Raw genomic sequence first — 27,222 nt, 5'->3', positions numbered from 1 at the left:
CAAAGCTTCTTATTTCCTATGCGTAAAACCAGCCGGAACACTTTGGCGCATTTTGTATTACTTGTGATGTGTGGACTTTGTTTTTGTTTTAAATATTAAAGTTGTGTATCTTAGTTAAACTATGCACCCCACTAACACAGAACGTTTAGGGAACGTTGGGGAACGTTAGTTTCTGGTTCCCTAGAGGTTAGTTCGAACTAAGTTCGTGGTGCATTTCGGTGTTGTAGCCACACCTCCAATCCGAAAAGTAATTCCGAATATGTTTGTTTCTTATGGGTGAAATTATAGTAAACACTTGAATGAAATTGTTTTTCCCTTTTTTGCTGGGGACCCCCTGGAACCACTTTAGGGACTTCTGGGGTCCCCGAACCCAACTTTCTGAAAAGTGTCCTGAGATAACATCTGTTATGATTTGACACTAGAATTGATTTTTTGGAGTATTAAGAAAATATCATTCACAGTTCAAGTCAACCCATCTGAATCCTAACACTGAAACAGAAGATTATTAATGTTTCTATAATAGTGTCGCTGTAAGTCTCACAGGACAAAGTCCTGGGACAAAATATCAAAATCACATCTGTCGCAAATATGGATGCTGGCAATCGACAGAAAATGACACGATAAAAAGAGTAGAGCATGAACATTTTGAACAGTGACTTTATGATTCCTTCCGGGGTGAAGTGCCGTTCAACTGCGGGCTTCAGAGTCCAGCGCACTATGATGGAGGAGAGGAAGGCGGAGGTTTCTTCGTCCCTCCAGCAGACTGCTGCCTCTCAGCTCGGCATGAGAGCGGCCTTTGCTGCGAGGGCTGCTTGTTACCATTTACCGGGACGGAGAGAGACTCGCTGTGAACTGCTGAGGATTTTCTACTTCCGTGAGGGAGCAGTGTGGCCACAGACTGAGAGGCAGGAGGCGGGGATTAAACCAAGGAATAATATCCAGAATTTTACTGAGCAGGTGGACACATACAATCCTCGGAGATAGCAATAATAAATCCTTAATATGACAGGGTAAAATAGTTTTGGTTGAAAAAATTGAAATAAAGTAAATTCTGGATTCATCTTGACTCACAACCCCTTCTGTGGACCGTGCGTAAAAGTAACTGCAGCTGGTTACACAGGCATGAATCAGCAGGAGAGTGCAGCTGCCCAGGTCTTTCATTCATGTGCTTTTTAAGTTACAGTTTGTTTTGTTGTCAGTTTGAAGTAGTGTATCTAAATTGATCTTTTTTCATGCTTGTGAAATTGAAATATTGTGAACCCCTGATCTATAAAAATAAATGATCTGAGTTAAATAATGTGTGTGGCTGTATCTCTGCGTGTTTTCATGATTATGTGCATGTCTTGAGGTCAGTATGGCCCAATGAAAATATTCATTTAACCATGTATGAGAATATTCATGCATACAATCGTACTGATTTCTTTATTATTAACTTTTCGATGGGAAATAAAAGTATGACAACAGAGCAATATTACTGAAATGTGTTTATTACATTCATTGACAGAGGGACTGTGTATGTCTGTGTAATGATCTCAGCGTCATCTGCAGTTTAGTCGCACGGTCTCTGCATTTCATAGCTGTTGTGGTAGTGGTGGCTGCAGCAGGAAAAGAGCATTTCACTCCGCCCCTTCAGCACTGGGATCGTGTCATCATGTCACTCCGCACAGTTTCACGTTGAGGAAGCAAGTCTCGTTCAATCCTGACGAACCAGCCGCGGCGCACACGTCGCTGTGATCACTCTGCTACTCTGCTCCTCTGGTGTTGAACACCAGCATGAGCAGTCTAGTGATGGATATCACAGCGAGCCTCTCTCTGGCCCCTGAGATGATAAGAACCAGCCCGAGAGGCTCCTCGTGGCGCAGCTGTACATCGAACCGAGAGATGAAGTTCCTGAGAGACATCAGCGTCTGCAGCAGTGTGCCGGTGATTATTCTGCAGACTCCGTCCATCCTGAGTTAGATCTGACTTTAACATGAATGATCTGTCCCGTTTTATAAGATTATATTTCGGTGTTGTAGCCACACCTTCAATCCGAAAACTAATTCCGAATATTTTTGTTTCTTATGGGTGAAATTATAGTAAACACTTGATTGGAAAAAATATTCTCCTTTTTGCTGGGGACCCCCTGGAACCACTTTAGGGACTTCTGGGGTCCCCGAACCCCACTTTCTGAAAAGTGTCCTGAGATAACATCTGATATGATTTGACACTATAATTGATTTTTTGGAGTAGTAAGAAAATATCATTCACAGTTCCGAGTCAACCCATCTGAATCCTAACACTGAAATAAAAGATTATTATTTTTCTATAATAGTGTCGCTGTATGTCTCACAGGACAAAGTCCTGGGACAAAATATCAAAATTCCGTCTGTCGCAAATATGGCTGCTGACAATCGACAGAAAATGACACGATAAAAAGAGTAGAGCATGAACATTTTGAACAGTGACTTTATGATTCCTTCCGGGGTGAAGTGCCGTTCAACTGCGGGCTTCAGAGTCCAGCGCACTATGATGGAGGAGAGGAAGGCGGAGGTTTCTTCGTCCCTCCAGCAGACTGCTGCCTCTCAGCTCGGCATGAGAGCGGCCTTTGCTGCGAGGGCTGCTTGTTACCATTTACCGGGACGGAGAGAGACTCGCTGTGAACTGCTGAGGATTTTCTACTTCCGTGAGGGAGCAGTGTGGCCACAGACTGAGAGGCAGGAGGCGGGGATTAAACTGAGGAATAATATCCAGAACGTTACTGCGCAGGTGGACACATACAATCCTCGGGGATAGCAATAATAAATCCTTAATATGACGGTGTGCCGGTGATTATTCTGCAGACTCCGTCCATCCTGAGTTAGATCTGACTTTAACATGAATGATCTGTCCTGTTTAATAAGACTACATTTCGTCCACGGCTGATTGTCCGTCCACGGCTGATTGTCCGTCCACGGCTGATAGTCCTCCAGTCTAGTTTCATCTGAACCAGCAGTTTCATCACCGCTGCTTTAGAAATCACACTTTGAAACGTGACTGCAGGTAGTCCCCTGCGTGGACAGTAAACCTATAGTCTTGTATCTCTTCAGATTTCTGAGGACAAATCTCCTTCCCCACTCAGAGTAGCTCAACTATTTCTTTGTCAGTAATAAGTGTCTGGCACTGGGATTTCATTATTTTGTTGAGTGTTTACCGGTAACCCTGACTGAGGTGGTCGCCTCCTGATCCTCACTGTCATCAGTCTCAGGTTCTGAAGAGTCTCCAGTCTTGTCATCAGCTTTAGGTTCTGGATGTCTATGTGGATCTGAGTTCCTGGCTGGTTCTGGTCCTCCACAGTCCTCTCCATCAGCTTCTGTTTCCATCTGTTCAGTTTGTCTTTGATGAAGCTGTGAGGACTGACAACAGACACGCTGATGGTTTCTGAGCTGATGAAGCCAAGTGAATCTTTGGTCACAAACACTGCAGCTGAAAGGTCTCTCTCCTGTGTGGGTTCTCATGTGTAATCGCAAATAATCACTCCGTGCAAAATATTTATTACAAACTGAGCAGCTGAAAGGTTTCTGTCCTGTATGAGAATGCATGTGAGTCTTCAGATGTGTCTTGCGCACAAATCTTTTACCACAAACTGAGCAGCTGAAAGGTTTCTCTCCTGTGTGGATCATCATGTGACCCTTCAGATGTGACTTGCAGCCAAATCTTCTCCCACACTCAGAGCAGCTAAATGGTTTCTGACAAGCAGGCCTACTGCATCTCGAATCACAGGCAGGAACATCTTTCTTTTCCAAAGAGTTTAAACCTGACTGAGCTTCTACGGTCTCTTTCCACTCATGACTGTCATCAGTCTCAGGTTCAGAAGAGTCTCCAGTCTGGTCTTCAGTATTTATATGTAAATCTATATTTGGATCTGAGTTCCTGGCTGGTTCTGGTCCTCCACAGTCCTCTCCATCAGCTTCTGTTTCCATCTGTTCAGGTTGTCTTTGATGAAGCTGTGAGGGCTGAGGTTTCTCTTCATCATCTTCACTCTTCACAGGGACAGGAGTGAATGGGAACTTGGTGATATCAGCCTCCTCCAGCCCTTGAAGCTGCTCTCTCTCCTGACTGATCCAGAGTTCCTCCTGTTCCTCTTTAATGTGTGGGGCCTCTGGGTGCTGCTGGTCCAGACTGGGGCTCCACTCCCGCTGCTCAGGGGGAACCTCTTTACTCACCGACAGCTGCTGGACATCTGCTGGAAACAGACAAAGAAAAAAAATGTTGGTGTTAATTCACATCGCTGCTCAAAAACTCTGTATTAAACTATTCTAGAGATTCTCTGAACTCTACAAATGATAATAAATAAAACTTGCAGAATCATAATTCCTTAACAGAAGTTCTACAGATCACTGAGCATCACACTGTTCACTCAGCCGTGTCAGGTCTCCTCACAACATCCAGTGAAGCTGATTTTTCAAATTAGTAAGGCCCCAGGACCCATAGGTGGTCATTTGAGTGGATCCAGGGGAAAAAAACACAATCTAAGCCATCCTAAAAATCAATGTGGACCGTCCCAAAATTTTAAATCTGTTTTTACTACATTATCATTAGTTTAATTCACTCAAAGAGACATCTAACGTGATCAAGGTGCTCATATTATGCTCATTTTCAGGTTCATAATTGTATTTAGAAGTTGTACCAGAATAGTGCTTTAATTTTCAGAAAACACCATATTTTCGTTGTACTGCACATTGCTGCAGCTCCTCTTTTCACCCTGTGTGTTGAGCTCTCTGTTTTAGCTACAGAGTGAGGCATCTCACTTCTGTTGCATCTTTGTTGGGAGTCGCACATGCGCAGTAAGTACTGCTAGCTAGTCAGTTGCAGAGTATGAGGGAGTGCCACGCTAGCAGCTAGGCGAGCATTATAATGTGTGTTACAAAGTGACGCACGTTTGTCATGGCAGTGTTGCCAACTTGGCCACTTTGTCGCTAGATTTAGCGACTTTTTAGACCCCCTTAGTGACTTTTTTTCACAAAAGGGACTAGCAACAAATCTGGCGACTTTCTGTAGAAAAGACAGCGACTTTCTGTAAAAAAAAGTCGCCAGTATTGTCCACGCAAGGTATTGCACTCCTGTGGCTGCCAAAACAGTCACGTCTTCTGTTCCGTGACTAAGGAGCAGAGGAGCAGCCCCTCCCTTCTCTCTTCATGTGCACAGTGCGCAGGCAGGTAGAAAGGGGAGAAGGGACAGGGTGCGGGGGCCGGTGTAGGTAGGAGAGACAGCGGGGCGCAACGGGAGAAAGACGCCGCTGAGCTGGCCTGGCCCTGAGCAAGCCAGCCTTCTTTGACAGTTCTTTAGCGATCTTTTTCCCTGCCTTTTGTAAAATTTCTTTTATTTACTTCAAAGATAGGCTACCTAAGTAATAATTATAAGGTAAAATAAATTCCTGTATTGAATGTATGATGATTTGGCTAAAGATTTCCATTTCTTTCTATCTACCTTGCTGACACAACCACAAAAGAGTTGGCAACACTGCGTCACGGAAGTAAAGGCTGGACTACAATAGAGCTGTTTGGAGCAGTTTGTGAACAGTGTTTTCTGTTGGAGATGGTAAGTCCCTTTGGGGTGGACTTTGGGCTTTTTCAATTTGTAAACCTATAATGAGAAAAAAAAGATATATAACACAATAAAGTTAAGGGGAAAAGCCAAAAAGCACAATATGAGCACTTTAAAACATTATACAAATGATGAGGCCTAAATGATCAATCATAAACCTTTTTATTTCAATTCTTCTGAAAAGATAAGAGGTATCAGTCCCACCACAAACAAGGACTCTTGCAAAGCGAAGATAATGGATAACGTCTGGGAACCTGACTAAACATTTTAATGGTCCTCTCTGTCTAAAGAGTACAAAAGTCCCCTTCCTAGTCACTCAAATGAACCTAAATCACACGTACTGTTTCATCATCATGATGTAGCTTTAACTTTCTTTGCTAACTTGACACTACTAACAAAGATTAATACTCAGTTTATGATGCATGTTTCCCACTGAGTGATGAGCTGTAGAAACTACCTCACCCTCTAAAGGCTGGAGGAACTGCAAGGGGGAGCAATAATTCAGATTTTATTGTTAATGGAATGTCAGATGGTCTGTTTACCCCCTGATGGATCGATTTATACACTATATTTATACACTTTACGCCACTTCGACATCCATTCTTACAATTTCATTTATTGGGGACATCCTGAAATAGATATGTAAGACAGATGTACTTCTTCAATCACTGATTATTATAATGAATGTGTTTATAACTTTAATGTTGAAGCTGCTAAAGGTGGAGCTCATTTTAAGTACTTGTATGGCTGGGGTATTTTCATTTATAATAATACATTTTTAGCATGTATTAGTTAGTTTACCGTTTTTTAAGATTATTTTTATGGGCATTTCCGCCTTTAATGATAGTACAGCTCAGACATGAAAGGGGAGAGAGAGGGGGGAGACATGCAGGAAACCGTCACAGGTCGGACTCGAACCTTCTGCGTCGAGGAGTTAACCTCAATATATATGGGTGCCTGCTGAGCTAACCGGCCACTAGTTCACAAATCTGAATGTATAAAGTAGCCCAACTAAAGCTGGCATTCAAATGTAACGTTCACTACAGTAGAATTCCATACAATAGAAGTTGAATCTGAGTAAAGTTACAGTGACTACTTTAGTTTTAGTAAATGCGCTCAGTTTGTTTCCATCTAGCTAAGGCAGGAGAGTTTATAAATGAACACACCAGCGTCCAGAAGTTTCCGTTGTCGCTCGTTCTCCTCTTTTGACCGACACCGTTCCTCCTCGTACTCTGCTATCGTTCTTTCAAACAGCCCAAATATCTCTTCAGCAGCCGCGGTTAGTCGCTGCTTCACCAACGCTCTCAGCATTTGGACCTTAGACATCTTCACACAATCACACAAACTCGGTCAAAACACCTCTCCACCAAAAAGTCACTTAGCATGCTAAGCTAACTTGAATGGCTTTGTAGCTACAGGCAGATAATTCCGAGGGAAAAAAGGTGAACAGCGCAAAGTCATCCGGGTTTCCAGACATACAGAGGCTCTGGTGGATCAGTAACGTTACTGTTGGGATTATAGAAACAGAAAACACAACAAACCGGGCTGTTTCTACCATAGACAGTATAGAAAGGTTTCTACTAGCTCACGTTAGACTACTACTGCTCAAAGAGTAACATCCGGTTCCGCTGATGGTGAATAGCCGCCACCTCATAGATATATATATATATATAAAGGCTTTATATATATCTATGCGCCACCTACTGTAGCCTTCTTATATACTGTCTATGACTGTACCGGAGTGTGTAGTATCATGACTTTAAACAATGATTATAGTGGCTTTTCAATGTACTGGACGGGTGTAAAGTTCTGTTTGGGTGGAGCCAATTACCTTGCTGGCCTGATTTATTCGTGCATGTTTTGTTTTGTGTTTGATGGTATTATTGATGGTATTAGTACTGAAGTCCCAGGTCTAAAATACACGGCCCACCACTGTGTACAATTACATTATTTGACACCATTTTTCTTGGCTACTTGGCACTGGCAGTTGTTTAAGGACTCTGCTGCGTTTATCACCATCATCTTTAAGGTAGCATCAAAACTTCTTCTCATTTGTTTGCTAACTTGGCCTACGTTTGAGCCGCCTTGTTTGGGGCTCTCACCGTGTCTCTGCATCTTTCAGGCTTCCTCGCTCTGTCTGGAGTTTGGATCGTTTGGATTGACGCTCTGGTCATGAGAAGCACATTCAGTTTACAGCTATTTGGCGCCACCTGTTGTTGTGGATGTATATTGTCGTCTAAAAGTCTAGACCCCGAATGTAGTACGACCTCGATTTTTCAGATATCTTCATAGGGGAAAAACAACCCCGTCTTATATTTAAGTCAATACAATAATAATTCAAATACAAATTGCAATAAAAATTCATGAATATATATATATGAATGGGAAAAGAAAAAGGGGCAGTGTAGGGGATGATATTCACTTTTAAAGTGGCCATATTATGCTCATTTTCAGGTTCATAATTGTATTTTGAGGTTGTACCAGAATAGGTTTACATGGTTTAATTTGCAAAAAACACTATATTTTTGTTGTACTGCCCATCCTTGCAGCTCCTCTTTTCACCCCGTGTGTTCAGGTCTCTGTTTTAGCTACAGAGTGAGACCTCTCACTGCTGTAACATCTTTGTTGGCAGTCGCACATGTAGCTAGGTCAGATCACATCATCTAGTTAGCTATTTGTTTCTACAACTTCAGTATTACAAGGCAGGATTAGCCGGGAGACTTCTTCTAAACGAGTGCGCACTTCCAACTTTGCGTGGAATACCTGCAGAATAGGGACATGTAAGTAGTTCTTTTGTAGATAATGGTGAACTAGTGTGTGTTGTAGCAGTGTTTTGCCTATCAGAACGAGCTTGCATGCTAGCGCTAGCATGCTACAGTTAGCCACCTCATTTTGGCTAGTGACGTAAAAAGCCGTGCCGATTTTGACCAGCTCACCCGGAGACTGAAGGCAGGACACACTCAGAAACCTCTCACTCAAAACAGCATGGATGTTTTTTTCTCCAAGTTTGTATGTGTGTGGAAGCACCAGAGACACAAAATAACACCCCAAATCCCAGAAAAAGTGTTTTTTTCATAATATGGGCACTTTAATGTGTAAATATGCCCCAAATGTGTCCAGAACTCTTAAAGGGTAACTAATGTTTTTTTTTTTTTTTTCAACCTGGACACCATTTCCCCATGCATTTGTGTCTAACAGACTGATGTGACCAAAATCTTTGAACTTGGTCCAGTATTGAGCAAGATCGCAGCGATGAGCCGGTGCGAACCGAGCTGCAATGTAATCTAATGGAGCAATTGTGCAGCCTTGGTTTTTGTCAACTAAAAGTAAAAAAAATGTTAGTGATCCTGACAGGCTCAGATTGTTACTAAAAGTGTCGGACAGTTCTGGGAGTCTGTTGTTTCAGAGTAGGCTACAGAAATAAAACACTCCTGTTATCTAAAAGATTGTCTGTGCCATATCTCAATATTTAAATGATTTCAACAATGTGGATGAGGTCGTTATAGTCGGATGACCACCTATGAGAGAGAGAGAGAGAGAGAGAGAGAGAGAGAGAGAGAGAGAGAGAGAGAGGATATTGGTAGTGCTCCTGTGGGTGCTGTGTCCCTATATACCCAAAGAATACTTTTTTTCCAGGAGTGGGACCTGTTGCTGCCAGATATCTGTGGTCTGGATGTGTCCATTGATTAGGGATGTAACGGTATTAAAATTTAGTAGTGACCAAAATTATCACGGTTTTCAGTATTATCGCGGTATTTTTAAAAGTGTGTTCAGTATGTTCAGAAAGCACTGATAGGCCTACAGAAGCTGAAATAGTTTCAAAAAGTGTAACAGTGTTTATTATATTACAAAAAATATAGGCAATAGGCTTGTAAAAACGATTGACAACTGGCTACTGAAACACTGGCCCGCTATAGGGGTTCTGGTAAGAACTTGAACCAGAGATGTCTGACTTTGAGATCCAGGAAGATTTATTTACAACTCCAACATGAAGTTAACTATGAAGTTGTATTTGACATTACATGTGAAGTTGGATGTGGTTCTGAAATATAAGCAAATAATAATGCACATTAATAAGAATCTGACTTACTATGGACATTATTTACCAAAACTAAATGTTATAGCCACCAGCATATAACAAGAAACAATACTAAGAATTACATTAATTTCTCTGTAATAATTAACATAAATGTAGCATATTGTTCAGTAACACAAACTGAGAATAAGCCACATCTATTACAGCACACATATCCATAACCGAGCAAACAGCAGCCTTGGTTTTTGTCAACTAAAAGTAAAAAAAATGTTAGTGATCCTGACAGGCTCAGATTGTTACTAAAAGTGTCGGACAGTTCTGGCAGTCTGTTGTTTCAGAATAGGCTACAGAAATGAAACGCTCCCGTTATCTAAAACATATCTCAATATTTAAATGATTTCGACAATGTGGATGAGGTCGTTATAGAGAGAGAGAGACTCAGGATATTGGTAGTGCTCCAGAAACCATGGATGTATTATAGCCTAATGACCCCACGAAACACTGAGCAGCTGCAGTCTCTCTCTCTCTCTCTCTCTCTCTCTCTCTAATATAGGTGGTCATCTGACTATAACAACCTCAGCCACATAACACAAACCCACAATTTCTGTAGCCTAGATGTTTGGTCCCATCAGTCTATTAGACATAAATGCATGGGGAAATGGGGTCCAGGTTGAAAAAAAAAAAACGGTAGTTACCCTTTAACCCTCTGTTGCTCCACAGTTTCATCACCACTACTTTAGAAATCACACTTTGAAACGTGACTGCAGGTAGTCCCCTGCGTGGACAGTAAACCTATAGTCTTGTATCTCTTCAGATTTCTGAGGACAATCACCACAGAGTAGCTCAACTATTTCTTTGTCAGTAATAAGTGTCTGGCACTGGGATTTCATTATTTTGTTGAGTGTTTAAACCTGACTGAGGTGGTCGCCTCCTGATCCTCACTGTCATCAGTCTCAGGTTCTGAAGAGTCTCCAGTCTTGTCATCAGCTTTAGGTTCTGGATGTCTATGTGGATCTGAGTTCCTGGCTGGTTCTGGTCCTCCACAGTCCTCTCCATCAGCTTCTGTTTCCATCTGTTCAGTTTGTCTTTGATGAAGCTGTGAGGACTGACAACAGACACGCTGATGGTTTCTGAGCTGATAATGCCAAGTGAATCTTTGGTCACAAACACTGCAGCTGAAAGGTTTTTCTCCTGTGTGGGTTCTCATGTGTTGCTGTAAAGTAGCTTTATATCCAAAAGATTTCTTACAAACTGAGCAGTTAAATTGTTTATCTCCTGTGTGGCGTCTCATGTGGCTCTTTAAACCCCTACTCTGTGCAAAAGATGTATTACAAAGTGAGCAGCTGAAAGGTCTCTCTCCTGTGTGGGTTCTCATGTGTAATTGCAAATAATCACTCCGTGCAAAATATTTATTACAAACTGAGCAGCTGAAAGGTTTCTGTCCTGTATGAGAATGCATGTGAGTCTTCAGATGTGTCTTGCGCCCAAATCTTTTACCACAAACTGAGCAGCTGAAAGGTTTCTCTCCTGTGTGGATCATCATGTGACCCTTCAGATGTGACTTGCAGCCAAATCTTCTCCCACACTCAGAGCAGCTAAATGGTTTCTGACAAGCAGGCCTACTGCATCTCGAATCACAGGCAGGAACATCTTTCTTTTCCAAAGAGTTTAAACCTGACTGAGCTTCTCCGGTCTCTTTCCACTCATAACTGTCATCAGTCTCAGGTTCAGAAGAGTCTCCAGTCTGGTCTTCAGTATTTATATGTAAATCTATATCTGGATCTGAGTTCCTGGCTGGTTCTGGTCCTCCACAGTCCTCTCCATCAGCTTCTGTTTCCATCTGTTCAGGTTGTCTTTGATGAAGCTGTGAGGGCTGAGGTTTCTCTTCATCATCTTCACTCTTCACAGGGACAGGAGTGAATGGGAACTTGGTGATATCAGCCTCCTCCAGCCCTTGAAGCTGCTCTCTCTCCTGACTGATCCAGAGTTCCTCCTGTTCCTCTTTAATGTGTGGGGCCTCTGGGTGCTGCTGGTCCAGACTGGGGCTCCACTCCCGCTGCTCAGGGGGAACCTCTTTACTCACCGACAGCTGCTGGACATCTGCTGGAAACAGACAGAGAAATGTTGGTGTTAATTCACATCACTGCTCAAAAACTGTATTAAACTATTCTAGAGATTCTCTGAAGTCTCCAGAACTACTCAAATAATCGAACACAAAGCACAGAGAAACACAGAGATGGTTAAAGGTGAATATTGCAAAGGTTTTATGTAATTAATCACAGGGGAGTTAAAAAGTGCTCATATAGCCCCCCGCTGGTAGCCAAAAGAATGGAGCTCAGCTCAAACCCCGTTGTCGCGGTCGTGTCACAGTTGGTCGCGCTCATGGAGGACCAGGTCCGGGAGGCAATCAACCTGGGAATTTCTGCTGCACAGCTGGGTTCTGATGCGGAGGAATTAATCAGAGGAGGCGAATGCCAGATTTTGTTCCGCGGCCTGGAGTTTTGGCTAAGCCGAAAATGGCGAGATCTACCGGGTCAACCTAATCGGCATCGTGGTCGACGAGGTGCATCTCACCTATAAATGGTAAGTGATGGAAAGGAAATTCACTAAAAAGTAGTCGTAATGATTAAATTGCAAACGAGATTGAGATGCGATCTGGCGTGAGTCAAGTCAGCACTCATGTCCCTGATTTGAAAATACAGTTGTTACACTGCTGTATAAATTTATATTGTGCTCCAATATATCTCAACCAGGGGAACGGCTGCAAAAGGACAGACGGCATTCAGAGAGCGCTTCGCCAGGCTGGGGGAACTCAGGTCTATCGTCAAACCAGGTAATTAAAACAATACTAGTTGTCCTGTGTGTACCATGTCACTGGACATGTATTGTCTCAGTAAGAACATTTATGTAATCTAAGCATTCAAAGCTGGTGTAGGTTTTCACGGTGCTTACCTCCTCTCCCTTGATAACCTCCCCCACCCTTAAGGCTGTTTTATGCTTCTGCGTCAACTCCACGCCGTAGCTACGGCGTCGCTCCTTTGGCGTTGTGACCCTTTTTGTGGTTGAACGCGTTTCTTTGCATCGCGGTGCATTTCACCGCTAGAACGCTAGGGGGTGTGTGGTTTCCGGAGGGTCAATCACGAAACTCTGCCATTTCCGACGAAAGAGAGAGAGCCAGTTAATGTTATGTTTGCAGGCGAACTTTAGCACAACTGCCCACAAAGTACTGCTTGCTGGCGAAGTGCTAATTTCAACACGTTACTGACATATAGGCACTTTACAAACGGATAACCCCGTCACTGTAACCAAAATATGTCTGAGTATATTTGCAAAGCTTATGTCAGTGAACTAGCATGTTGCTACTCCCCACAGTAGGCTGCTTGAAACACCGACTGTCAACACACAGGACCAGTTGACCAATCACAGTCCTTGCGGTCTGCGTCGCCTCGACGCGAAGTTACACATTTTTGGAGGTGCACGTCGAGCTACGGCGGAGGGCTCGGAGGGGGGTTCGTGTCGATGCAGAGGGGTCTGCGGGGGTACGCCGTCGATTTGACGCAGAAGCATAACACAGCCCTTACTCCTATAACCGCTCATCAACCCTAACCCCCCCTTTACCTGTGCCCTTAGTCAAAATCAGCCTAGTAGCCACTTCATAACACTCTGATTTAGAACATTCCAACTGACTATTTTCCAAAAATAGAATCTGGCATTGTTGCCTTATCAGTCGTGTCTTTTTCAAGCCGTTTTTCAAGTCTCTTTTTCAGTAGACACTCCCATTGCTGCTCACTGATGGGTTTCATTTATGTGTTTTAACAACATGACATCATGACTTCGCGTAAACATACACGCCACTTTCCTAAAGCCAAGTGGCATATTATCTGTAGGCATTTTGAGCTATCCGCCTGTATGTCTACGCTGTATACAGCGGACGGCAGTCTGCAGCATCACAGCGTAAACATACACGCCACTTTCTAAAGCCACATGGCGTGTTATCGCGAGGCTACGTGTTATCGCAAGGCTACGGTTGGGTTTAGGAAACGTCACACGCGGGTTGGGTTTAGGAAAAGAACAAACGTGGAAAGGAAGCATCACACGGAACACAAAGGAAACGTGACACGCAGGACACGGTCCCCGCTCTCCTGGTTGAAAGTCCTGTGTTTTAGGGTTTAGGAAAAGAACAAACGTGGAAAGGAAACATCACACGGAACACGATCCCCGCTCTCCTGGTTGAAAGTGAGGACAGACTATTTGCCCTTTCATACTACTTGCTACGGTGTCAATTCACACGCAATCGCAAGGTAATGTCAGTCAATGGAGGACAAACGGCGTTGATAAACACGCTAAAAGGTGAGTATGCGTCTTGATAACACGCCAATAATGGCATACGAATTGCTGTGTCATACATACGCCACTTCATAAGATCAGTCTGGTTTTAGATACACCTGTGTTGGCATTGACCGCATCAGCTGATTTGCAATCAAGAGCAATGGTGAAGAAACAGTTGCATTTGGACTCTGCGACTACCATCACTGTGAGCCCCAACAGAACCAACATCAGGCTTGGCCTGAGACAAGTCGCCACGGATTCCCTGGACGGTCTGGACTGGATAGTTTGGGAAGTCAAGGAGAATGGCCTGAACATGTCGCCGTTAATTATATATTGCCGGACATTAAAAATAGTTGGGCGAGTGTTCTGCCATCTGAAGGTCTTTCTTTACATATTAGATGACAGGATAAGATTGAGTGTGCATGTGTGTGTTGGTGTTTTCTCACCTGAGAACTGAAGGTCTTCCAGGCTGCTGAAGATGTTGTTTAGTGCCATCTCTGTATCAGTTGTGTCCTCTGGTTGAGTCTGAGTAATGCCCGCTACTGTTCCAATGTGCAGGAAGCGTTCATTTTGCTGCTTTAACTGGAGTAGAGGAGTCGCACATGTGTTTGCTAATTCTTTTTGTTTTCCTATTGCACATTTGTGAGAGGTGGTGATTGACATTTTGGACAGCCTGTTAAACACTGCCTTCTTTGACCCACCATATGAAAGGATGATATTCAAATAGTGGGAAAATGCAGACAAATGAGACTGTCTGCCTCTGATGGCGATGGCAGCTGCAGCACAGGTGGTGAGGCGGGAGTGGTTGGTAATGGTGTTGAACACAGACAGCAAGAATGGAGAGAGGCGATGGAGATCTGCCTCTAATGCAGAAAATGAGAAACAGGCCAGGTCCCCAGGTGAGGACCTCCAAAGCATGAACCCCTCCTTTGGGCTGCAGAGTAGTGTGCATTCACGCTGAATGAGCTGAAGGATGCATGGTTTTAAGTGTTCCAAAAGCTCCTTGTGTGCCACGATTCTCTTAGCAGCTCCTTTCCAATTCTTTTTATTGATGTGGTTAATTATCAGACCATCTTCTGGTTCACAAACCTTGGAAATCTTTCGAGACGGATAATTAATGATGACCTGAAATATATGTTTCAACATTAGTATCAGCATTTGGCATTTGTTTTTTAAGTGGGATCCACTAGGTTTATGACTACATTGACATTGTGTAAGGTAGTTCGCTTAAACTGACTTGTAATGACAACTAGTTGCAGTGGCATGACCAACTTCACTGATAGATCTAAAGTCAGAGGGGACTACACGACATAGGCTACAACTTGCATAACATGATGCATGATACAACAATACGTAATCCACGGTGATATCCTGAGATGTTAATAGAGTGCTATGATGACATTTTTTGTTATAACTCAGTAAAACTATTGTAGGCCTATGTAGCAAGTTGGAGTGGATCAAAATGAACTTACCTCTGTTCTGCTCCTCCGTGCAGTAGGCCTAGTGGCTCCACCAGGACTCAAAGGGTTAGGGCACAATTTGTTGACATCCCTCGGAGTTTTAGTGGGAGTAGGCTCCCGTTCTCTCTCATCAGCACTAGTGATACCGGTGGATGAAGATGTCGCTCCCCCGTTCTCTTCTTCCCATCTCCTGTAATGGGGCAGATCGTGTTCCAAGTGCGATATGATTGTTACACACCGATTGCACACTCTATCTGATTTACCCGTCTCTCGCACGACCGTCAATCCAATTCCTTTTAACCTCTCGACGATGCTCAGTGGCTTCTTTAGTTTAGCAAACAAATCGGACGAGTGGGTGTAAATACCACTCACTCTCATGTTTTTTTTGCACAACCTGCAAAAATCGCTCGATGCCATCGCTGCTTCTGCAAACCGCTGATCAATGCTACAAACCAACGTTTGTTGACATGTTTCGCATGTTTCTTGCCTGGAGTTTTCGCGTCGCTCTGCGAAGTACGTCACCCGGATCGTTGGTCTGATTGGTTGAAGGACTATCCAATTGCGTCACGCCTCATCCATGGTTTGCTTAATGCGCTTTTGAGCGCTCTCATTGGAATGTACGGGGCTTCCCGGCGAACACTGTATCCAGTTCTCTTAATACATCCATGCTCTTGCGCAGTAGAAAATACAGAGCAGACTCCCCAGACTAATGTTCAATCTTAAAGATTGAGCTTGGTCTGGTGATACACAGACTATTACAACACACTACAAATTGCTTGCTGAGACCGATCATTTGTATGTGATTAGTTAAGGAGTACTATAAAATCCACTTCCTCTCACATATCACGGCAATAAGGCTGCACAAATTAAACCATGTGACATCATTTACTGTCAAACTGGGAAAACAATACATAAAATGGGATTAAGAAGGCTAGTCTAAACATAAATTAGTGAAATCAAACAGTGTGGAAAAAACTAATATACTGTGATGTATTTAAGGCCTTTAGCTATCAGCTGTACTTTGTGTAAAAACATGTGTCTTCTAATTGTCTGGTTCAAAACAAAGGCTTTAATACTGTAGATAGGCCTATAAGACATTTCTCTTTTGGTTTTCTTTTTAATTTGACTTTAGTCTGAATCCCAGAGCTCATGTCCTACATAAAATGTACTTTTGTGGTTAATTTGTGTCTGAAGGGATGAGCTGGAGTTGATTAAAACCCTTAGTTTCTCGTGTAAGTGGTATACTTTCATAAAAAATGTAGATTTATGGGGCACTGTGATTTAGGAGTCAACAACAACTTATTTGTGTTTATGCCCATTTTATGGCACCACTCTGTTCCTGTTTAGATAGATGTATAGATTTAGAGTATAGATGAGGCTGTCTGTTAGTCACTCTGGCCAATGTGTTTCTCAAATAAAATAAATCCTTAAAGCTGCACTGATCACTATTTTGTATTATTAACTATGGAAAAAATTACTAGGTATAATGAAAAAGGGGTGGCTCGTAGTGACAAACAAAAGTTGTTCAGTTCTAAGAAGCGTTTTTAGCAACGTCCAGGTCATTTCTTATGTTTCGTAGCCTACAACTGTGGTATCTGACTATTTACCATTGTGATCTAAGTTTTTGGTATAAGGAGGATGCATGAACTTTACTCTACATTTACTGAGAACATCTGGAAATTGTTAACATGAGTAGAGGTCCCCCCCAAGACAGAAGAGACCTTTTTTGGAGTTGTGCCAGATAACAGGCATTGATTGGCTAGTTACCTGATCCAATCATATACTTACAAAATTACGTCCTATGTTGATACAATGCATTGAGATATAAGTTTTGTCCACACAAAGAAAAGGCAGAGCGACAAATTTTGAAGATTGGGTCGGTCGTCTCTCCAGATATCCATTGGTCTGTAAATTGATGCTGAAAACTCTGATGTAATAAATCTTTTTAAACCAAGAGCAGTGTCTACGAAGTTCCTTCTCCATACAACGGCAACACAGTGCTGCAACTAAAATATACCACACAACTTTACTGCTTTGGTTCACTCTCACTGCTCTCTTCAGCACAATTTCCATCAGCAGCAGGCAGCTGTTTTAAGTGAAAAAAAGTTCTGATAAAGCCACCTAACCAGCACCGAATGACAGAGAGAAACTGTTACAACTAGCGGGTGAACATGGTTGAGCATTCGGCAGCTAAAAAGCCAGATATTGCTCTCACGAGTAGGCCTGTCACGATAGTCAATACATGGACTTATCGCACGATACGGAAATGAGCTCGGTAGCTTTTGGTGACGCAATATATTGCAATTGATAATTTGTATAATTGAAAATGTATTTAAAAAAAATATTCATTTTGACATACAAATGAATGTTACCAACATTTTAGTCGATCACGCCGCCTATGTCATCTTGTCTGCTTTCTGTGTCGGAGGAAGAGGCCGGGCTCAGGCATATCATTAAACCATAACTACATGTATTAAAATCATAGGATATATTGATTATTCCTAAAACAAAAAAAGTAAACTGATAATTGATATTTACCAAATAATTCAAGTTTGTAGCTGATTTGACAATAACCAGTGTATATTCTAAAAGCATTTCTTCTTCATAAAACTTTGAATTGCAGCTGTGTTTGAAAGGCTCTGTGACACTAAATAAACCTGTTTGGTCTTAAAGTCTAAAGCTACATGAGACTCGTAGTAAACCTGCAAAATCTCCCTGAAAGAAATGCTCCAGTGTTGTTAATTTAATTATTTTCTTTGGATGACCAACATGTACCTCCAGACAAAAACCTATGTTAAGTATATTATATTTAACATATAAGGCTTACACACTCGGCTCCTCTTTTCTATCCGGTGGCAGTAGCTGAAAGCAGAGAGTGGCAAGCAGAAGCAGCATGCACTAACTACAAGCACTACTACTCCAACACTACTGCACTGATGCATCACACGCCCTGCGTGCAAACACACACACACACAGACAGACACACACACACACACACACACACACACACACACACACACACACACACACACACACACACACACAGACAGACAGACAGACACAAACACAGACACACAAACACACACATACAGACAGATACACAAACACACAGACAGACACACACACACACACACACACACACGCACACTATACAAGTACAAATGCATTTTCTTTTCCTCAGCCACACACACACACACACACACACACACACACACACACTATACAAGTACAAATCATTTTCTTTTCCTCAGCCAGGCAGAAGCTTTCTGTGCACTTCTTCTTTGGCTTTTTCATTATCTGGCTCTGAAGATCTACCAGCTGGGACCTCATGGTGCTCTCGGTCCTCTCCCAGCTGCTCTTTTTCCTGCTGAGTCAGCTTCAGGCTTTCTGTGGCCTGAAGGAGGGATGACTTGTCCTCCTCTCCAGTCTTCAGTAATGAAGTACTGCAGGTCAAGATCTTTCTGGGCTTTTCCCAGCCTGTTGCTGATTTTTCCCAGCTGGGATTTCAGATACTCTGTTTCCCTGGGTGGGGAGTGGACACGTTCAGCAAGCTGAACTTTCAAGTCAGACATCTCCCTCTGCATCAGCTCATTCTCATGGCTCCAACTGCTGCCCTCTCTCTGTTGTTGGAGCTGATCGAGGACATTGGCCAGCAAGTCCTCTCGGATTATCAGGTGAACTCTTCCCTCAGATTCACATTGGGTGAGCCTCGCCTCGCTGTCCTTCAGTTCACGCCGTACTTGTTCTTCAAGTGAACTGAGGTTGAAATTAATTTGCGGTTCAATCTCTCTGGAGTGGAATTCCATGTTTTCCAACTTTGTATACTGCTGGACCAGTGTCTTTTCTCCTGTTGCAATGTGCACCTTTGGACTGTCACAGTCAAATCACTCTCTGATACAAACTGCTGTCTGAGTGAATTTGTGTCAGAACTAAAGTTGGGTCCCGGTATTCATAGTGTGTCGTTATGACAGCAACAACACGTGTTCTTATGTTTTCAATCCAAATGGTTATTGATTCTATATTTAATTATATTGTTGCTATGGGATACCAGTTTGTTTGTTTGAATATACAGTATGAATGTAAGGATTTCTGTAGCCTGGATGCCATGCGAACTTAGCCCCGCCCACAACATTCGAGGTCGGGAAGTTCACACTCTGACTAAAATCTGAGTATGACCACGTCAGGCTAGGATTTCTGATGATTCCTAAAATACGGCAAAGAAAGAACACTTGACGAAATATGGAAAGGAAAAAGATGGATGTCTTTGCACAAGAGCAGTACACACAAGCATGCGCCAGTTGGGACGCCATTTTCTCTAACTCCAATAACCATGTGCGCTCAGCAACTACCTATTAAGATGTGCATTTACCACAATACATTTTTTTTTAAACTTTTATTCAAACTGTCCAATACTTTTTATGTTAGATTTGAAAAGCCGTTTAACCGCTGCTCGTGTTTATCTTGTAGGCTACATGTTAAAAGTTGTCGTAAAGGAAGTGAAATATTAAGCTTGTGGGAAAGAAAGGGCTTTTCACACGAGGGAGGAACACTTCACCTGCGTAGTCGCGTGGATCCGCGGGATCTCGCTCCTCGTGTGAAGGACGATTCACAAACATCTCATTTCACTGAGTGACATGACATGTTTTCAGTTGTGAGCTATTTCTATTCTGTTGTATATGTTATAGGGTTAGATATGTAAATATGTACATACAGTATATAAATAGATTATCTAATGATGTTTTACAGTTTCTTTTGTTTGACCTTTTGTTTGATCATAATTACTGATAAAATAAGACACGTTCTATTCTATTTGTTTTACTGTATCAGTAATTATGATCAACCAAAAAGTCAAACAAATGATAGAATTATGTAATGCAGTTTTACAGTTTTTCCTCTATTTGCCACACAAGCCATTTGCATATGGGGGTTTCCGTGTACCGTCTTCCAATGCCACCCTGCCAAGACCTTTCGCCACACCTTGTCAAATTTTCTAGATCCGCCACTGGCACCCGTCACAGTAAGCAAAATCTCTACATGTGCCTCTGACTGCATCTCAATGTCACAGCTCAAAGAACAGCGAGAGACCGTTTTGAACACAGTGCATACCGAAAAATGTACAAATGATAATTGATAAAACTCAAGGAATCATACTTCCTTAACAGAAGTTCTACAGATCACTGAGCATCACACTGTTCACTCAGCCGTGTCAGGTCTCCTCACAACATCCAGTGAAGCTGATTTTTCAAATTAGTAAGGCCCCAGGACCCATAGGTGGTCATTTGAGTGGATCCAGGGAAAAAACACAATCTAAGCCGTCCTAAAAATCAACGTGGACCGTCCCAAAATTTAAAATCTGTTTTTTACTACATTATCATTAGTTAAAATCACCGAAAGAGACATCTAACGTGATTAAAAACATTATACAAATGATGAGGCCTAAATGAGTAAATAAAAATATGTAAACCTTTTTATTTCAATTCTTCTGAAAAGATAAGAGGTATCAGTCCCACCACAAACAAGGACTCTTGCAAAGCGAAGATAATGGATAACGTCTGGGAACCTGACTAAACATTTTAATGGTCCTCTCTGTCTAAAGAGTACAAAAGTCCCCTTCCTAGTCACTCAAATGAACCTAAATCACACGTACTGTTTCATCATCATGATGTAGCTTTAACTTTCTTTGCTAACTTGACACTACTAACAAAGATTAATACTCAGTTTATGATGCATGTTTCCCACTGAGTGATGCGCTGTAGAAACTACCTCACCCTCTAAAGGCTGGAGGAACTGCAAGGGGGAACAATAATTCAGATTTTATTGTTGATGGGTCTTAAATGGGTCAGATGGTCTGTTTACCCCGATGGATTGATTTATACACTCTATACTTACACACTTTACGCCACTTCGACATGCATTCTTACAATTTCATTTATTGGGGACATCCTGGAATACTTTTTTTCAGGAGTGGGACCTGTTGCTGCCAGATATGTGTGGTCTGGATGTGTCCAGTAATATACCTCGGACACAACGCTGTGTCACCACGTCAGGATTTCCCTCCTCTAATCAACAGGGCTGTGAGACATGAGACAATACCAACCATTGTTTTTATTGAAAATCTTTTAGATAACAGGAAACCATGGATGTATTATAGCCTATTGACCTCTACCTCTCTCTCTCTCGTAGTTTCATCACCGCTGCTTTAGAAATCACACTTGGACATGTGACTGCAGGTAGTCCCCTGCGTGGACAGTAAACCTATAGTCTTGTATCTCTTCAGAGTAGCTCAACTATTTTTTGTCAGTAATAATTGTCTGGCACTGGGATTTCATTATTTTTGTTGAGTGTTTAAACCTGACTGAGGTGGTCTCCTCCTGATCCTCACTGTCATCAGTCTCAGGTTCAGATGAGTCTCCAGTAGGGCTGAACAATTTTTGAAAATAATCTAATTGCGATTTTTTTTCAAAAATATTGCGATTTAATATACGATTACTTTTTAAGCTCTTTGTCTTCTGTATTATTCAACAAAGACAATAATAATTGGCAATAAATAATTGTTTAGCATGAACAACACAAGATTAGATATATTAAACAAACTGTTCTTTCCTGGAGGCCAGACCTGTATGTGATGATGAAATTAGGTGATGCATGAATTTATATGAATGACATTTTTTATTTAACTACTTCAATCACAGTAATATATTGAGCACTGACCAAGCCTGGTGTAAACATTCATATGAAAGTCAGAAACAAATCACACAAACTAAAGTGCAGATTGCAAAAAATATAAAAACAAATATGTGGCTTTACCACACTTAGTAGTAGTATTTAGATCATTTAATTATTTACTGTAATAAACATATGTAAACATGTGGATTGCACTTTTTAAACACTGTCTTTGAACTTTCCTAAACAGTTAAATAAGTAAAAATATAGTATATACAACGGTGATTTATTTTTTTTTTTACAGCACACGCTGCCTCCAGCCCCTCCCTCCCCTCATGAAGTTGCATGCCGCGTGCATGACAGCGTCAACGTTGCCCTTGCTCAGAGAGGCTATAGTTACGTTAGTAGTAGCATGCTGCTGCTGGTCTTGCCGTGGGATTAACTGTACTAATAAAACCGTTGAAACAACGCAGCCACGCTGCTGTGAAAGCTCATTTATCAGAGTCTGGTTGTTACCCCTCCCCACGCCAGTCTCCTCGACTCCATATCTTTATAACGGAGCTAGCTAACTGGAGCTAACCGCTCATCAGAGCTAATCGTTGCTAACCGAGCCTTCAGTTCTGTGTGCCTGTATCCATTAACTGCATGTATGGACTCGAGCCCTAATAAAACCCTTCATTTTATTAAAATGGCTGTAAAAGTTTTAAACTACAACTCAGAGTTGTTTGAATGACCGAAATCACCTCAAGGTACGGCGTAGCGTTAGCGTGCTAAGTTGATGCTTTCTCTGTGGAGTGCAGACTGATTTGCTCTCGCGAGTCACGTGACCAAATCGCAGCCTTTGCGATTAGGAAATCGCGTTTTAGCATATCGCGATATTATTGTAAATGCAATTAATCGTTCAGCCCTAGTCTCCAGTCTTGGGTTCTGGATGTCTATGTGGATCTGAGTTCCTGGCTGGTTCTGGTCCTCCACAGTCCTCTCCATCAGCTTCTGTTTCCATCTGTTCAGTTTGTCTTTGATGAAGCTGTGAGGACTGACAACAGACACGCTGATGGTTTCTGAGCTGATAATGCCAAGTGAATCTTTGGTCACAAACGCTGCAGCTGACAGGTCTCTCTCCTGTGTGGCGTCTCATGTGGCTCTTTAAACCCCTTCTCTGTGCAAAAGATGTATTACAAAGTGAGCAGCTGAAAGCTTTCTCGCCTGTGTGGGTTAACATGTGGCTCTTTAAGCCACTACTCTGTGTAAAAGATTTATTACAAACTGAGCAGCTGAAAGGTTTCTGTCCTGTATGAGACTGCATGTGAGTCTTCAGATGTGTCTTGCGCCCAAATCTTTTACCACAAACTGAGCAGCTGAAAGGTTTCTCTCCTGTGTGGATCATCATGTGACCCTTCAGATGTGACTTGCGACCAAATCTTCTCCCACACTCAGAGCAGCTAAATGGTTTCTGACAAGCAGGCCTACTGCATCTCGAATCACAGGCAGGAACATCTTTCTTTTCCAAAGAGTTTACACCTGACTGAGCTTCTCCGGTCTCTTTCCACTCATAACTGTCATCAGTCTCAGGTTCAGAAGAGTCTCCAGTCTGGTCTTCAGTATTTATATGTAAATCTATATCTGGATCTGATTTCCTGGCTGGTTCTGGTCCTCCACAGTCCTCTCCATCAGCTTCTGTTTCCATCTGTTCAGGTTGTCTTTGATGAAGCTGTGAGGGCTGAGGTTTCTCTTCATCATCTTCACTCTTCACAGGGACAGGAGTGAATGGGAACTTGGTGATATCAGCCTCCTCCAGCCCTTGAAGCTGCTCTCTCTCCTGACTGATCCAGAGTTCCTCCTGTTCCTCTTTAATGTGTGGGGCCTCTGGGTGCTGCTGGTCCAGACTGGGGCTCCACTCCCGCTGCTCAGGGGGAACCTCTTCTTTACTCACCGACAGGTGCTGGACATCTGCTGGAAACAGACAGAGAAATGTTGTTAATTCACATCACTGCTCAAAAACTCTGTATTGACTGCCGGCATCATTACGGTCCAGGATTGCTGTTGTTAAAATGAACATAGTTCCTCGGTGTGAATTTCTTAAGTACAATGATCCCCTTACCTAGCCTGGGTAAACCCTGACGAACTTCCGCCAAATTTGAGATTTGCTCTGCAAGTCAGTCTGGCGAAGAGCCCATTCAAACCCATTTCCAATGTCCCCAAAGTCGAGGCACCAATCACAACCGCTGAGGTGGGCTTTACACCAATCACAACCGCTGAGGTGGGCTTTACACCAATCACAACCGCTGAGGTGGGCTTTACGCGACGACGATAGCGCAGCGACGGCGAGCAGCTTTTTGTTTACATTCAACATGACGGCTACCGAAGCGCAGTGTCACCCGGATCGTTGGTCTGATTGGTTGAAGGACTATCCAATGCTCCCTCGAGGCATTTGAGCGGCGTCCGTTGGTGATGCCCCTTTGGAAATGAACTGTCAATGAACCTTTCATGACCGAAAGAACAAGATCCAGGGTACAAGTGGCCGAAATGGGTTTCCTCAGGAGGGTGGCTGGCGTCTCCCTTAGAGATAGGGTGAGAAGCTCAGTCATCCGTGAGGAGCTCGGAGTAGAGCCGCTGCTCCTTCGCGTCGAAAGGAGCCAGTTGAGGTGGTTCGGGCATCTGGTATATATATATGTATATATATATATTATATCGACATTGATATATGAGACTAGATATCGTCTTAAATTTTGGATATCGTAATATGACACAAGTGGTCTTTTCCTGGTTTTAGAGGCTGCATTTCAGTAAAGGTATGTCATTTTCTGAACTTACTACTTTATTATTTCTGTTCTATTATTTGCCTTTACCTTTCACTTAGACATTGATTAATAGAATATTGAATAATCATGTTTTATTGTTGATGGGTCTTAAATGGGTCAGATGGTCAGTTTCCCCACTGATGGATCGATTTATACACTCTATACTTACACACTTTACGCCACTTCGACATGCATTCTTACAATTTCATTTATTGGGGACGTCCTGAAATAGATATGTAAGACAGTAGATGTACTTCTTAAACCACTGATTATTATAATTAATGTGTTTATCACTTTAATGTTGAAGCTGCTAAAGGTGGAGCTAATAGACCTTTTTCACGGCAGACATGTTGACGTATCATAGTAGGAAAAGCACAGGTCTATTCAAAACCATTAATGATGGCTGCATTCCACTTAGAGAGGTCCTGGTGTTGTGCATGCTGACTCACTGAAACAGCTTACTGGGACACTTGATGGAATTGAGCCATCGTTAAGGTTATCAATTTCAGCTGTGCTTTTCCTACTATGACAAGTCAAAATGTCTGATGTGGAAAAGGTCCATCTTAAGTACTTGTATATGGCTGGGTATTTTAATTTATAATAATAATACATTATCATGTATTAGTTAGTTTACAGCTTGTTGTATAAATCTGAATGTGTAAAATAGCCTAAAGCTGGCAGGCAAATGTAGCTAACGTTCAGTTAGTAGGGGGTCATCCCCATGTTCCCCGGGTCCTATGTTCCCCAAGTTAGGGTTAGGACGGCCCGTAGGCCTACATAGGCCTATTTGCCATGGAATTTGGCAGTAATGGTGGAAAAAGTAACAGACCGGGGAACATAGGACCCTTTTTTATGTTCCCCCGTCTCATACAAACAGGGAACATAGGACCCGGGGAACATAGACACGATCCCGTAAGTAGAATGACCTCAAAGCTGAATCTGAGTAAAGTTACAGTGACTACTTTAGTTTTAGTAAATGCGCTCAGTTTGTTTCCATCTAAGGCAGGAGAGTTTATAAATGAACACACCAGCGTCCAGAAGTTTCCGTTGTCGCTCGTTCTCCTCTTTTGACCGACACCGTTCCTCCTCGTACTCTGCTATCGTTCTTTCAAACAGCCCAAATATCTCTTCAGCAGCCGCGGTTAGTCGCTGCTTCACCAACGCTCTCAGCATTTGGACCTTAGACATCTTCACACAATCACACAAACTCGGTCAAAACACCTCTCCAACCAAACAGTCACTTAGCATGCAGAGCTAACTTTAATAGCTAGATGATTCCGAGGTAAAACATTCGGGGGGAAAAAACAGCGCAAAGTCATCCGGATTTCCAGACATACAGAGGCTCTGATGGATCAGTAACGTTACTGTTGGGATTATAGAAACAGAAAACACAACAAACCGGGCTGTTTCTACCTAGCTCACGTTACGCGCCTCACTGCTCAAAGAGTAGCATCCGGTTCCGCTGATGGTGAGTTAACCTTCTCCTTCTTCAGCCGCCACCTGCTGTACCGGAGTGTGTAATATCATGACTTTAAACAATGATTATAGTAGCTTTTCAATGTACTGGACGGGTGTAAAGTTCTGTTTGGGTGGAGCCAATTATCTTGCTGGCCTGATTTATTAATCGTTTAAATCGTTTTGTTTTGTGTTTGATGGTGAGGGCGTTGTACCAGGCTGAGGTATTAAAAAAGTGAGTAGCCTATGGATTTAATCAGAGTGATAGAGAAAGACATGGCTCTGGATTTAATGACGACACTGAAGTTGGCTTCCGATCATAGACAGTAAAATTAAGCTTCCGATTCAGCAAGGAAACATAACTTAGGCTACATTGGTCAGTGACTGATCCTCCGTTTTTTGAACCTCTTACTGTATTTAAAGTGTGTTAGTCATTAAGGTAAATTATTAAAAGGCCTATGTCTAAAACACACTTTTAGATTTGTGAAAGCTTTGTTTTTATGAGAACGCAATAAAGGGAAATTTCACCGTTTTTTCCTCCAATGTAGACCATATTAGACCAGGTCCAGATCCAAAACCACTAGGCTTACACCTAGACTTGTCAAATCTGGACTAATTTATCCCAGAGAGGCTAAAGATTCTTACAAACACAGTTTCAGATTTGTCAAAGCTTTATTCTATTTGTAAAAATGCAATGAAGGGGGATTGCACAGTTTTTCTTTTTATATTCCATTCAATTTTATTTATATTATCAAATCATAACAAGAGTTATCTCAGGACACTTTACAGACAGAGTAGGTCTAGACCACACTCTATAATTTACAAAGACCCAACAATTCCAGTAATTCCCCCAAGAGCAAGCATTTAATGCGACAGTGGTGAGGAAAACTCCCTTTAAGGGAGAAACCTCAGA

General features: G+C 42.4%; 1 protein-coding gene across 1 annotated transcript in view; it reads right to left on the bottom strand.

Moving 5' to 3' along the window:
• Positions 1-2,803: 2,803 nt before the first annotated feature.
• Positions 2,804-27,222, bottom strand: part of LOC116063750 — a 41,297-nt gene continuing 16,878 nt past the window's right edge. The window contains exons 2-8 of the mRNA XM_035997054.1: positions 22,962-24,003; positions 20,368-20,455; positions 18,706-18,817; positions 15,403-15,950; positions 14,377-15,055; positions 10,874-11,701; positions 2,804-3,457 (exon numbers count right to left, since the gene is read on the bottom strand). Coding sequence (XP_035852947.1) covers positions 3,153-3,457; positions 10,874-11,701; positions 14,377-15,055; positions 15,403-15,950; positions 18,706-18,817; positions 20,368-20,455; positions 22,962-24,003 — 3,602 coding nt within the window. The 3' untranslated portion in view covers positions 2,804-3,152. The remainder of the gene's footprint in view (positions 3,458-10,873; positions 11,702-14,376; positions 15,056-15,402; positions 15,951-18,705; positions 18,818-20,367; positions 20,456-22,961; positions 24,004-27,222) is intronic.

Source organism: Sander lucioperca, chromosome 21, assembly GCF_008315115.2.
Source record: "Sander lucioperca isolate FBNREF2018 chromosome 21, SLUC_FBN_1.2, whole genome shotgun sequence".
NCBI classification, from domain to species: domain Eukaryota; kingdom Metazoa; phylum Chordata; class Actinopteri; order Perciformes; family Percidae; genus Sander; species Sander lucioperca.
This window is presented reverse-complemented; position numbering and strand designations above follow the sequence as displayed.